The sequence below is a fragment of the Salvia hispanica genome, chromosome 6 (genome assembly GCF_029641045.1).
Source record: "Salvia hispanica isolate PSC_SH4W2 chromosome 6, Shi_PSC_v1, whole genome shotgun sequence".
NCBI lineage: Eukaryota > Viridiplantae > Streptophyta > Magnoliopsida > Lamiales > Lamiaceae > Salvia > Salvia hispanica.
Window position 1 is genome coordinate 39,874,423 of NC_142697.1, and position 14,064 is coordinate 39,888,486.

A 14,064-nucleotide genomic window follows, 5' to 3' on the forward strand; every position below is an offset into this window, starting at 1 on the left:
TCCGAAAATAATGTCGACTTTTCAAAATGAACGAAAGGGAAAGAGCGGGTGACATAGGCAATGACGAATTACCCACACGTGGGGCACAACCTTCCACGTGGCACCTGATGATTAGACCGTGTAGTCCATACTTCCTTGGCGGCGGTCAGCCCATCCACAACCTTTCGCCCCAAGCAAACGCCTTCACAAGTTGCATCCAACCAATATCGACAAAACATTAAAATATAAAATCGTTTCCATTTTTCACACAAAATCAGTCACAATTTGCATTTTTATAAGAGAGTTAAAATTACAGTTTAGGACTATTTAATTTACCTTTAATTAGTAAATTTTCACCTGAAAGAATTTACTGGCGAAGTCACGAGTTGCAGTGTGGGTCCCACACCACATGCACACAGACGGCCGCCAACATACACACACACGTATAGAGAGAGAGAGAGAGAGGTAGGACCAGTAAAGCACGTTTTAAGATAAAAATAATAGTCGAACAGGTACAATGACCCACGTGAGTATAATACATACACACAATTACAATTCCTGTGTGAGCTGTGTATATATATATACGCGCTCCCTCCTTCCATTTCTCGTTTTCAAAGCGAAGCAGTTTCAGCAAAGCCTACTCGAAGAAAAGTCTACTCAGCCATCACCAAGCCTTGATTTTTTGGATAAGCTTTTACTCAATTTGGAAAGTGAATGAAGGGAGTCGAGCAGCAGCAGTTGAATTTGCCCGCGGGATTCAGGTTCCACCCCACCGACGACGAGCTCGTCGTTCACTATCTCTGCCGGAAGTGCGCCGGCCAGCCGATTTCCGTCCCCATCGTCGCCGAGATCGATCTCTACAAATTCGATCCATGGCAGCTTCCTGGTATGATTAATTTCCTCTTTCAATTTTGGATAAATTTGTTTCTAGGTTTTCGGAAATCGATTATTGTGAAATTTCCCCTAAAAGTAAATGAATTGATTAATGATGTGATGGTTAATTGATGAACAGAAATGGCGCTTTACGGTGAAAAGGAGTGGTATTTCTTCTCTCCAAGGGACCGGAAGTATCCAAACGGGTCGCGGCCGAATCGGGCGGCGGGAACCGGTTACTGGAAGGCGACCGGCGCCGATAAGCCGGTGGGGAAGCCGAAGACTCTGGGAATCAAAAAAGCTCTGGTTTTCTACGCCGGAAAAGCTCCCAAAGGAGTCAAAACCAATTGGATTATGCACGAGTACCGACTCGCAAATGTCGATCGCTCCGCCGGAAAACGCAGTAATTTGAGGGTATTAATCTATTTTCATTAACTTTACTTTTAATTTTCGAAACGATTTATGAAATCATGGCTTAATATGTATTTTTGCGATGATGCAGCTTGACGATTGGGTGTTGTGCCGAATATACAACAAGAAGAGGACTCTTGAGAAGCACTACAATGTGGATGAGAAGGAAGTGCAGTTCTCGGACAGCGAGGATCAGAAGCCGAATGTGATGGCGGATCCGATGATGAATGGGTATATTATGCAGCAACAACAGCAGCAGCAGCAACAGCAGCATTTCGATTCGTCTGAGTCGATGCCAAAGGGGAATGCTACAGACTCCAGCAGCTCGGAGCATGTGCTTTCGTCTTCCCCTGAGTTTAAGGAGGTGGAGAGCCAGCCCAAGTGGAGTGAGTTGGAGACGTATCTCGATACACAGTTCAACTTCATGGATGCTGGATTTCAAGATAACATGTTTAATCCCCAAATGCAGTATAATGACCAGTTCCCATTCTACTCGGACATGTATGCTTTCATGCAGAAGCCCTTCTAAACTACCTACTTGTTGTATACTGATTCATTTGGCTCAGCCTGAAAAGGAAAAAGGCCCTACAAAGTATCTATGCACGTTGAAGAACCTCGATGATGATGATCTGAGACTAGCCCGTGGAGTGGAGAGTTGGCTGCGGGTCGGGTTGAAGGTGGAGTTTGGGTTATGGTACAAGTAGGGATATTCTTGTATGGTTTGAAGTAGACCATTTGAATATGTTAGCTCATATATTCATTTTTTCCTTTTTTGTGTTTTAGAATGTAGCATTCATGCAATGGGTCACAAGATACAATAATATCTGGTTTAGTACAAGTAAATTCAATCCCTCTGTATATATTCTTGTGTAAATTCTTAGTACTACTATTTATGAGCAAAAGCTTTGTCTTAAAGTAGCACTGTAGCATTAACGTATGTAATACAGTTCATCTAATGTTGTTGTTGCCTTCACCTATTTTGAAATCTATATGTACACATGAATCAAAGATAGTATACTATCTATATGGAACTGGACCTCGGGTGCTGCTCACAGTTGGCAGCAGCCCAGCCTATCGATTGCTTCTCGTTGTCGTAGACCAACAATTTATCCTGCATTGAGATATCTGCACCAGAAAAATGAAGGGTGTATGATTCTTTATGTTGTAAAATTGGATGGTGCTGAACTTATGCTAGAGTTGTTGTTATGTCCTTACCTCCAATCATGTTGACATTGTTCAAACCCACATCAGTACCATTTAGAATTCCCAAGCACGCGTTGCCCTTCGACTGCATGTTCAGGTTTCGATAGTTTGTTCAACAAGATATCCAAAAACATATGTGGCTGCAAGAATGAAGTAGGAGATCTTACGGAGATTATGAGGTACCCCTCTGGGGGGATCTCGAACTGAGATTTGCTTCGCCAGCCGCTGGAAAAGCTAAATGCTAGAGACTTGAAGTACTTCCTCACGTCTCGCGTGCTCTTGAAAGGCTTCTTGCCTCTCCAGCAGAATGGGAGGGTGTGGTCATCAGTTGCTTCTTTCAGAGACTTCCCGCTTAATTCTTTGTGTATCTGCAAAGCCACAACGATGCACCATTCTCATAACAACGTCGTGCTAGAAATCATCAAGTGAGGTTTTTTAGCTTTCTTGATACTGACCAGAGTGAGAAGAGCATGGTAAATCTGAGAAGTGAAGTAGCTGTAGGAGCTCCCGCTGTCGAAAATCACGTCTAGGTTCTTGAATCCTGTGCTTCTCCCACCAAAACGAAGCTCGGCCGATCCAGCTGCATAGTGCTTTCTGCTCTCAATCATCAATCAAGAAAGAAACTCTGAGTTGAAGCAATTTCTGGTGCAAAAACTAATAAGCCCCACAAAAACAGTGTTGATTCAAGTACTACTTACGTGTGATCACGTGACATCGGTGTCCATGTGATGCGTGAAGGATCGTAAACATCTTCTCCCAAGAAGAGAAAGCCTCCCTGCCCACCTATGCAGTGGCCGATGATGTTCTTTACAACTCCCTGGTCACGGAGCTGCGACACAATGCTGGATTTCCCTCTCCCTAGGCCGAACACTCCATCCAAGGGGTGGTCAGACGCCCCGGGTAGCTGATCGTACCCACATCTGCTCAAAATAACACAAGCTAATAATGTTACTACCATCAACAAGAAATCACATCAAATCTTGAATCTTACAAATCATAATTAGATGAGAAAGATGACTAACCCAATGGTCAAACGAGGACTCATCCGAACTCCAGTGGTGAGATTGAGAGTGAATAAATCATTGACAAGAACTCCCAGAGACGAACCTCCATCTGCGTACTCAACTTCATAGTCACATTGCTCTGGAGTCTCACATTTATAATCGCTCGAGTGAAGAGAGGCACAAAGGGGATCTCTACAGACAACGAGATCATTGCTTGGTCGATAAAGTGGGTGAAACCCCTAAAAACATTTGAAATTATACAACAAGATCATACTCTGAATCAAATAAAAATTGCAGTAAATCATTCAAAGAAGGAGAGCTGAACTTGATAAAGTATAGATATTAGACATGAGATATTGTAACACACAAAATTAGGAGTCAAGTATGCTATCTACAATATTTACCTCACATAAACCAATTGTTCCAAATTCTAAATTTGATCCCCAATTTCTCTTAAATGTTCATGAAACTTAAAAAGTAAAGTGCCTCTTTACCAAAAAGCCATTTTACATTAAATTCAGATTCAAGAATCACTCAGCAAAAATGTCCTTCAATCTACAAATAATAGGAACAAACTGCAATAACTCAGGAAGAAATCACTTTATTTCCTCTTTTCATTCTCTAGAACCACTGTCCTGAAACTGCTAACATGCTGCAAAACTACAGGAACGGAGCTCACCGTGGTGCAACGAACGCAGGGGGCATCGCATTGAAGCCACGTTAGATCACTTCCTGTATCAGGATCAAGAAAGTAGGGCCTTGGAGGATATCCCAGATACACTTGAACAAAATAAAACCTGCAACAAATCAACACTCTGCTCACTCAAAATATCAAAAAATCCCCCCCAAGTTCTACTTTCTTGATTTCAGCCACCACTCGACAGTCAATACACATTTAGTCATCCATCACTGTCCATGTTTCTCAGTAAACAAAATTCTCAATCATCAATAGCATTTGCAAGTGCAACACAAAACAAACAAATTTTAGAATGACAAGAGGATAAAACTGTGGTTACCCATTGGGATAAACGTTGCCGTATAATGGGAAAATGATTGATTGGCCAAATTTCTTGATTGATGATGACGATGATGATGGGCTGCTACAAGAAGGTCCCCATCTCCTCCACTTTAATTGCTGATCATCACACCCTACACATGATGCAACCAACACCACAAAAACTATAAAAAATATCGACTTTTTCCCTCTCTCCATATCTTTTTTTGGCTGGCTCTCCCTTTTCGATCTACCAAAACGAGAGCTTTTTAACAAAATGCAGTTGTATGGATGTGGATGGTTTTGATTGGAAGTAAAAGTGGAATCTTTTAAAATGTAAGTATATATATTACTTGAGATTCAAGGCTGGAACAGTAATGTAATGCCATAGTTAAACTGATTCTTGCCTTTTCTTGCATGGGATCTAAGGCATCATTGTGGAGCGAAATTTTGGCTGCTTAATTCCTTGCTTTCTTCTGTCTGAGAATTTTATACCCTTTCAATCTCAAGAGTCTTGACAGATGGAATTTGATACAATGATTTCTATTATGTCTTCTTCCTGGGAATAATCTTTCTTGTTTGCCCAAATGGCCAAGTCAAATCAAAATGAAGTCTTTGTTTAGTGTTGGTTGAAGTGGAATTTTCAATTAGTTTAAATAATATTTGTAATAGAAGTAAATCACGACTCTTATTAGCCAATGGAGCAAACTTGGAAAAACGAGACTCTTAATTGTAGATGGGGAGAGTATTACTTTTAATAAAATTAAAAATATTAAAAGTATTTATCGTTATAGTTTTATTAAGTTTAGAATTATAATTCATAACTACAAGTCTACGAGACTGCATTTTTAAATTTCATTATTACACCCGTCCGATGTCCGATTCAATTAATTTCCTATTTGCACTAATTTCTGAATTCACATTTATGAAAGAAGAAACAATACGATTATAGTTCTAGACTCATGAATGTATACCATAACAATTTTTATACTAATAAAAATTCATATAATCAAAACTAAAATTTGCATTTTTCAATCTTTACTACAAAAAGAACAACCACAATCATAAAACACATGTCAATTACAAACACTTTCCGATATCTACTACTATCCTTTCGTCATTGAAATAAAAGCATAGTAAATATAGTTGATAAAAAAGAATATAAAAATTAATAACAACAAAAAATAGTTACCTTCATTTTATGCCGTGCACAACCATTATTCACATTATGTGATGGGAATCGGAATATATACCTTAAATATACTGTATAAATATATAGTAAAAGCTAGTATAAAAAAAGATCAAAAATATCAACAACGGTAAAATACAATAACATGATGATAAAAAAAAAATAAAGTGTGCATAAAATGATGGACAATTATAATCTTTTGATGCAAAATATTATGATTGGAGGTTCCACATTAGTTATTTTAAGATTGAGAATGAAAAATATATCCATCATGAGTAATTGTACCACGTAAATCATATAGCCAAGAGCCATCTAGATTAAAATAATAAATCAAGTTCCCATTAATACTACATCTCTTGCAACTCATAGTCTCACATGAGAATTCAAATTAATAGTTGGGTTATCAAGGTGAAACGAAGCTCCCTTTGTACTCAACAAACACGTGTTCCACGTATTGGCGCTCGATGATTCTTCGTGCACGATAATCATACACAATATGGCCACACAATCCATCGGAAATAAACACATAAGAAGGGCTCAAAAGAGGGACACGAGAGATGGAGATTAGTTCCACACGCGTCATATAAATCCAACTCAATTCGCTCCCTTCAAATCTTGACTCATAAATCTTGACGGCCATATAATCTCCGGGAGTACTATAAACCTCAGATACAACAATGTTGAGAAAAGAGTGATCATCTTGTACAAAAATATGATTAAAATATACATGGTCAAGTTCTGGCAATATGATTTTCCAAAACACTTCATTCTTCATGTCAAAGCTCAGAATAATCCTCTCACCAAAAACATGTGCATAATGGGCGCTCCAGTAAGTAATATGGTCATTCTTGCACCGCGACACTAGTACTATTGTCGAACACTAAAAGAAGGAGAGCTGTTGCGCTGGTCGCAAATGAAGAAGACGAAGACAAAATTTTCGGATTAAATTATTACTAATCAATATTCTAATTTGGGCTTTGGCTCATTAATTGGCCCGGCTGTACTTTGTCGGGTTCTAGGCTTTGTGATTTTGTCACATTTTAATCGGAGATGAACTTTAAAATGTGTAATTAAAACAGAGTTGAAAAAGTTAATGGATGGTGTGTCCTACTTTTATATATGGAGTATTAGTTTTATACTAATAAAATTTAAATGGGGATGAATTATTGGAATATATGATCAACTAACAAAAATGGTAAAAACTAAAAAGTGAAATGTGACAAATTTTATGGGACGGACGGAAATGGAAAAATGTGACAGAATTTTAGAGGTGGATGGAGTAATTTTTATCATAATTTGATTCTACCCCCAAAATTGTATTTTGGACGTGCCACTGGTCATTACATCATTATGTTTTAATGCTCTGATATTCTTATCCAATACAGTGCTACCCGTTTTTATTGTATCATAATAAATTCATAATTTAATATTTTATGATATTACATTTACGAGCAATTTGGAGAATATATTACTCCCTTCGTCCTAGTTTAAGTGTCATATTTTGCCATAAAAGTCCGTCCCAGTTTAGAAGTTACATTTAGAATCTTCCATATTTGGACATAAAATTTTATCCCATTATTCATCAAAATTACACCCAAATGACATTATCTATATAAAAATAAACCAAAAGAAGAATGAAAAACCAAAAAGTCAAACCATCACACTTTCCACCAACTCACTTCATTTATTACACACTCCACCATCTCACTTCATTTATTAGAGCATCCACAATAGGGCGGACTATACGACGCCCTAAGACCACGTTTATCGGTGCTTAGTGGCCGACCTCCACGTCATTTGACAATTAAAAAAAAAATTAATTCCCAAGCTGGTCTCTCTCTCTCTCTTCGAACGCGGTCGGATGGTGTGGTGTGCAACCACCGACCGCATGGTCTCTCAAATCCTCCCATGATTCCTCCAATGAAATTCTGCCAAATGGCACAATCTCATTGGCTGATATTTTTATTAACAAAAATGGATATATCTTTAATATATTATATACAAAAATTATAAAAGTATACTAAAATTGATAGTTTTTCATCCTCTACAAACAGAGACCACATTTGCTATAGTTTTGCATTAAAAAAATCTCATATTTTTTCCACATACTTCTTTTATTAGTATAATATCTTGTTTTGTAATCCTTTCATTGTTTGTTTTTTTTATATCCCCCGTCCCGGCTAAGATGACACATTGCTTAGCCGGCACGAGATTTTAGCAGTTATTGGTTAAAGTGTTTAGAGAGAAAGTGGGTGTGAGTATTAAAGTAGAGAGATAAAGAAAGATGAATATTTAAATAGGAGTGAGAAAAAGTGATTGAGTGTATTAATTGGAGAGAGAAAGTTACCAAAAAAGGAAATGTGTCATCTTAGTTGAGACAAACTATAAAAAAAAACGTGTCATTTTAAGCGGGACGGAGGGAGTAATTTTTAGTTTGTCATTTTTTCGTACTTTTTAATAAAATTTTATTCAATAATAAATATTTTACTATGTAATAATATTATTGTTGAAAAAATAATATAAAAAATATATAATGGTATGGTAGGGTGGTCTTTGATAAACCATGAAAAAAGGTGTGGTTGGATTGGATAAGTATTAATGATATGGAAGATGATGTGGAAGAGATAGAAATGAATTAAATATTGGAAAAAAGGATGGTTGGGTTGGGATGGATGATTGCTGATAAACATAGTCTAAGCCCCGCCCTATGCACCACCACATCAGGATTTTATCCTCCGCCCCTTCCACCTGCAATGGGGCGGACTATAGCCCGTCCTAAACATTTTATTTATTATTTGAATATTTAAACACTACAAAAATTCATTAATTCTATTTTTTATGTTTACAAATATATCAATTAGCAAGAATAAAAATATAAAAACACCACAAATTAAAGGCATATCCTATTGTTAGTATTTATTTTTTATTTTTTATATTTTATGCTTGCAAATATGGAAATCGTCGGAATTCATTATTGAATTTAGAGAGAAATTGAGATGGGGAAGAGAGTGGAGTGAAAGGTGTGAAATGAAGTAAAAAATTGGTGATATATATAGAAGAAAATACAAAAAAAAAAATGAAAAATGTGTGCATAGTCCGGCCTATAGTCCGCCCCCCTGCAATGGTGATATTTAAACACGATGCATAGTCCGCGGACTAAGGAGTGGGCTTAGGGCGGGGTGCTGCAATGGCGGACTAAGGGGCGGACGATGCATCATCCGTCGCATCGCCTGCCCCATTGTAGATGGCCTTACACACTCCACCAATTTCTTAAAACTCGTGTCATAACTAATTCTAACTCCTAAATTGGGACGGAGGGAATAGTAGATGAATTTTTTATATGATCGTGTATATTCCCTAAAATTTATCTACAATGAAATGCATGTACCTGCACTAGTGTTACGGAGTTTGTATGGCGACAAAAATATACTCCATCCGTCCGTCATTATTTGTCACTAATTTTCTTTTTGATCTGATCGTTAATACTTATCACACTTACTTTACATTTCACTAACTCATTCTCATTCACATTTTATCATATAACTAATATATAAAAATAAGACTCACATTCCACTAATTTTTTCTTACTTACTTTCTATGTGGCGCATATTTTTTAAAAATTTAGTTCTAGAATTGCTATTTTATTGAATTTTTCATAATTCAAGAATCTTGATACCTTAGGCAATGGTTAGCAGTTTTAGGATTGTTGTTATATTGGATCGCCTCAGTCGTGTCTGGTCTGGTTTGATAACGTTCACAAGAGGAGCTTGAAATGAAGTTTTATTATTCAGAGTCCAGCTAATTGGAATTTATTCCATAAATCATAAACAAGAATTTCAAGTTAAGTCCACTCTTAGAGTACGAAATATATTAATTAATTAAGTCTAATAGCAGACTTCAATTAATCAATGAATATATAGGGGCACACTATGGTTAATAAGTGAAATTCTGTCAAAAATCAAAGTAAATCTCAGCTCTTGGATCTTTGGATTGGATGGTTGTGATAAGCTATATTATTAGTCTAAAATGCTATATATATTGTAGTATATCATAAGCTCGGAAATAGTCAACTTAAAGAGGAAGTCCAGATTATTTGCACTTTCAAATTCGGAAGGATAATCAATATTATTTTACTATAGTAGCTGATAATAATATTTTATTTTGGTCTAAATTAAATTGGAGCTCAATTTAGTTATTTAAAGTCAAATAAGTGTGATCCAATTCTGATTGGCACAATACATAACTTAACAAATAATTACCTTCATTTTATGCCGTCCACAACCATTAGTCACATTATGTGATGGGAATCTGAATATATGCCTTAAATATACTGTATAAATATATAGTAAAAGATAGTATAAAAAAGATCAAAATTATCAACAACAGTAAAATACAATAACATGATGATGATGATGATGATGATGATGATGGTGGTGGTGGTGGTGGTGGTGGTGGTGGTGGTGGTGGTGGTGGTGGTGGTGGCGGTGGCGGTGGTGATGATGATGATGATGATGATGATGATGATGATGATGATGATGATGATGATGATGATGATGATGATAATAATAATAATAATAATAATAATAATAATAATAATAATAATAATAATAATAATAATAATAATAATAATAATAATAATAATAATAATAATAATAATAATAAGTGTGCATAAAATGATGGACAATTATAATCTTGCTACTCATAGTCTCATAAAATGATGGACAATTAGGATGCAAAATATTATGATTGGAGGTTCCACATTAGTCATTTTAAGATTGAGAATGAAAAATATATCTATCATGAGTAATTGTACCACGTAAATCATATAGCCAGGAGCCATCTAGATTAAAATAATAAATCAAGTTCCCAATAATACTACATCAACTCATAATCTCACATGAGAATTTAAATTAATAGTTGGGCCATGCAGTGTAATCCATGCATATAGTCATATAGATGAACATAAGATTATTGAGGTAGATGATCTGTTGATTGCAAGGTGAAGACGCGTGAAGTGATCATGGAAAACTGTAATGCTTGTCCCTATACTTGCCGTGAATAAACAATCAATACATACAGGAAGGAGACAGAAATGAAGAGAGCTCTTGAAGGAGATCCGGAATAATGAAGCAAGAGGAGAAGAAGACTGGAATCTGGAGGCTAACCCAAACTCCAGATTTTGGAATCGGTGCCGGATTCGGAGCATGAAATATATGAATTACCCAAACTCAAGTAGACATATATAATCAAGAAAAGCGACTATGTTGGCTTCATACTTTTCTTGATGGAATGTATTATCTTGAAAACTATACTATCTCTATTTTTTTTAGTCATTCATGCAATTATGAAATTATATGATCAATTTATTTAGTTATTGGCTCAAACTGGACATAGTGACTAAATCAATTTATATATCTAGTTATTACTAATTCTTATCCCCTGTGAGACAAAATTAATTAATAACTTAGATATATTGTGTTTACATGTTAATATAAAGTATTATTGTTCACGTACAAGAAAAGAAAAAAAAAAAGTAATTGAATAATGATAAGCATTCTATTTTATTAGTGACAATGGCTCTTAGAAATTATCCAAAACTAAAATAGTTGAATATTAACACTAAAATTAGAACCGGCCAATTCTCAAGGGGAAACGAAGCTCCCGTTGTACTCAACAAACACGTGTTCCACGTATTGGCGCCCGATGAATTTTTGTGCACGATAATCATAAACAATATGGCCACACAGTCCATCGGAAATAAACACATAAGAAGGGCTCAAAAGAGGGACACGAGAGATGGAGATTAGTTTCACACGCATCATATAAATCCAACTCAATTCGCTCCCTTCAAATCTTGACTCATAAATCTTGACGGCCATATAATCCCAGCATGAGTGAGGACGTGTGTAGATAGTTTGTTGGCGGTTATTAGGTGGTTCCCAACCAGAACGTGGATGTGAGTGAGCACTCGAAAAATCTGGAAACTGATTGGGATGTGGCTGAGAGGAACGCTGATGTAGGGCTGGAGAAAAATACCGAAATACCGAACTATACTAGCCTTATCGTACCGAAAAAATACTGAAAATACCGAATTTTTGGTGTACCATGACTTTTGGTACGGTATGATACCTTACATATTTGAATTTTCAAATACCGCGGTATACCATGCATACCGAAATTCGGTATATACCGTAGACAAACGTATACACCACAAAAATATAAACACAATTATATATAAAATATATTTTATATATTTTTAAATTATAAAATCTATTGTGAAATATAAATATAATTATGAATAAATTATATTTAATTTATTTTTTAAATTATAAAATATAAATAATATTCTAAAAACTCTAATTTTCTGTTTTAATTGATGTTGAAAGTCAGATATACCGCAAAAGTAAGGTATACCGAACTTCGGTACGGTATCGTTATGGAAATTCGTCATGCCGAAAATAAGGGTATACCCAGGTTTGGTATACCGAAAACTTTGGTAAGGTAAAGGTATGACTTTTTCGCATACCGTATTTATGGTAAGGTATATGCTATGGTGGTTTCGGTAAGGTATACCGTACCTACCCACCCCTACGCTGATGTCTATCATGAGTAACCGGAATCATGTGGAAAACGTGTCAGAGGAGTGTCTGGAAAACGACTGGGATACCCGAGGTGAGTGTTGCGCTGGGAATCACCGTGAGAGTATGGTTTGTATCCACGGTGAGATTGCCAAGTTGTAGGCGGTTGGTCAATATCCCCTTCAACATATTCTGGATAATTAGATGGAGGATCATGGTCTGGTTTATGTGATGGTTCCATATTCGTGAACCAATGATCAGTAGCATCAATTCGTGATTCCAATTTGGTGAAGCCATCTAACAAACGATCAAGTTTGGTGTTGACAGGATCCAAGGATCTGACGTTGGGTAGATCAGGAGAATCAGTTCGGTCAGGAATATCGTGAATGCGAAGAGGTCCTAGACTCTCTATGCGGCCTACACCTGATTGACGGCGTGATGTACCGACCAAAGGTTCGGACGAAGGAAGATCAGGGGGTATATCCCATTGTGGACCAGGTTGTCCCATGAGTATCGGGATGAAAGCACCAAATGATACGCGATAGCGTATCGAGACCTTGGATCGGCAGCGAAATGCTCGGCGATCAAAGGTTCTACGCGTGAGAGAGAATCTCGTTGGGCAGTTGAGAGCAGTTGCAAAAATTGTAAAGAGAGATTTGATTGTAGAGAATAAACTTATCATTCACTAGTATGCACGTTGATAAGTCTCCCTTTTTATATCTAGGACCCTAGGGTGGTTCGACCTCCTACCTCTCGGGAAAAGAACCACAAAGAAAACCCGAGATAGGGCTTATAATTACGCCGGACACTTACAACCTATTAAACCAGAAAACAGAACATACAATATGAAAATACAAAAGCAATCCTATCACTAAACTAGCTCACTTCGGCACACAATCGGCAAGGCGATTGGGTGGCCGTGTCTTCCTCTTCGGACAAGCAAGCTTCTTCCTTTCATTGTTGGACTGCTGATCCCGACCGATGTCGCGTGTGGCGACATTGTCATCGTGCAGTTGAACCTCTGGAATGGTTTGGACACTGGGTTGTTGCACACTCGTATCACTTAGATACAACAATGTTGAGAAAAGAGTGGTCACCTTGTACAAAAATATGATTAAAATATACATTGGTCAAGTTCTAGCCGTATGTAACCACAGTAGGGTGTGTTATGGCTTAAGCCACAACAAAGGATCAGGATCCTATAATACTATGTTCTTATACAAAAGAATATGCATAGCTCAAATGACCTTGTGTAACCCTACATAGTTGTCCTCGGATATGGACATATGGAGAGAGAGCTTGTGATGCCACAAGGCCATATAGACTCGATGATCGTGGACTCGTAGCAACTGGCACGGGGTTGGAGAATTGTACTAAATGTCAAAAATCTTAATTTCATATTTAACTGATCCCGAAGAGACGTAAAGGCTGTCCTGAGACCACGACTGCTCTACTAGAATTGTTGCAGACGGGAGATATTTTGACCAACCAAAGACCCTTTGTCATAATCCTATAATCAAACAGTCTAATTTGTCTATTTGAGGTCCTGTAAAATTTGAGGAAGAGAGAGTCTGGGTCTATGGGAGGTGTTGATGTAAAGTAGGAACTCAATTGCTTACCGTCTTTAATTGTAAATTAATCGAGCTAATGTAATTGATAATTGATATCAAATTTGACAATGTTCTTTCATCCAATTTCATGGATAAACATGCAAAATTTAAGTTTATCATAAAAATGGTTATGAAATCGAACTAAATTTGATAATTAGTTTCAGTTTTTGAAATATTAATCTCAGAGTATATAGATGGCAAAATTGTTACGTGGAGCAATAAA

At 36.7% G+C, this 14,064-nt stretch overlaps 2 protein-coding genes across 2 annotated transcripts; one reads left to right on the forward strand and one right to left on the reverse strand.

Annotated features, from left to right (window-relative positions):
• Positions 1–566: 566 nt before the first annotated feature.
• On the forward strand, positions 567–2,178 carry ATAF2 (NAC (No Apical Meristem) domain transcriptional regulator superfamily protein). The gene is made up of 3 exons (XM_048104580.2): positions 567–865; positions 992–1,266; positions 1,355–2,178. Exons 1-3 carry the CDS (start codon positions 694–696, stop codon positions 1,790–1,792), a joined length of 885 nt encoding a protein of 294 aa, XP_047960537.1. The 5' UTR covers positions 567–693; the 3' UTR covers positions 1,793–2,178.
• Positions 2,089–4,787, reverse strand: LOC125205552 (Eukaryotic aspartyl protease family protein). The gene is made up of 8 exons (XM_048104579.2): positions 4,487–4,787; positions 4,150–4,267; positions 3,489–3,709; positions 3,165–3,386; positions 2,922–3,060; positions 2,634–2,834; positions 2,479–2,551; positions 2,089–2,388 (listed from the first exon to the last, which is right to left on the reverse strand). The coding sequence occupies exons 1-8, from the start codon at positions 4,681–4,683 to the stop codon at positions 2,285–2,287; spliced, it is 1,275 nt and encodes a 424-aa protein (XP_047960536.1). The 5' UTR covers positions 4,684–4,787; the 3' UTR covers positions 2,089–2,284.
• Between the last annotated feature and the right edge of the window lie 9,277 nt (positions 4,788–14,064).

Excerpts from the sequence above, each read along its gene's own strand:
- ATAF2 (XM_048104580.2), top strand. The coding sequence starts at position 694 with ATGAAGGGAGTCGAGCAGCAGCAGTTGAATTTGCCCGCGGGATTCAGG. Across the intron at positions 866-991 it reads CGATCCATGGCAGCTTCCTG|AAATGGCGCTTTACGGTGAA; the intron begins GTATGATTAATT and ends ATTGATGAACAG. Across the intron at positions 1,267-1,354 it reads GAAAACGCAGTAATTTGAGG|CTTGACGATTGGGTGTTGTG; the intron begins GTATTAATCTAT and ends GCGATGATGCAG.
- LOC125205552 (XM_048104579.2), bottom strand. The coding sequence starts at position 4,683 with ATGGAGAGAGGGAAAAAGTCGATATTTTTTATAGTTTTTGTGGTGTTG. Across the intron at positions 3,710-4,149 it reads CCTGCGTTCGTTGCACCACG|GGGTTTCACCCACTTTATCG; the intron begins GTGAGCTCCGTT and ends AAATGTTTTTAG. Across the intron at positions 2,552-2,633 it reads AGGGGTACCTCATAATCTCC|TCGAAGGGCAACGCGTGCTT; the intron begins GTAAGATCTCCT and ends CTGAACATGCAG.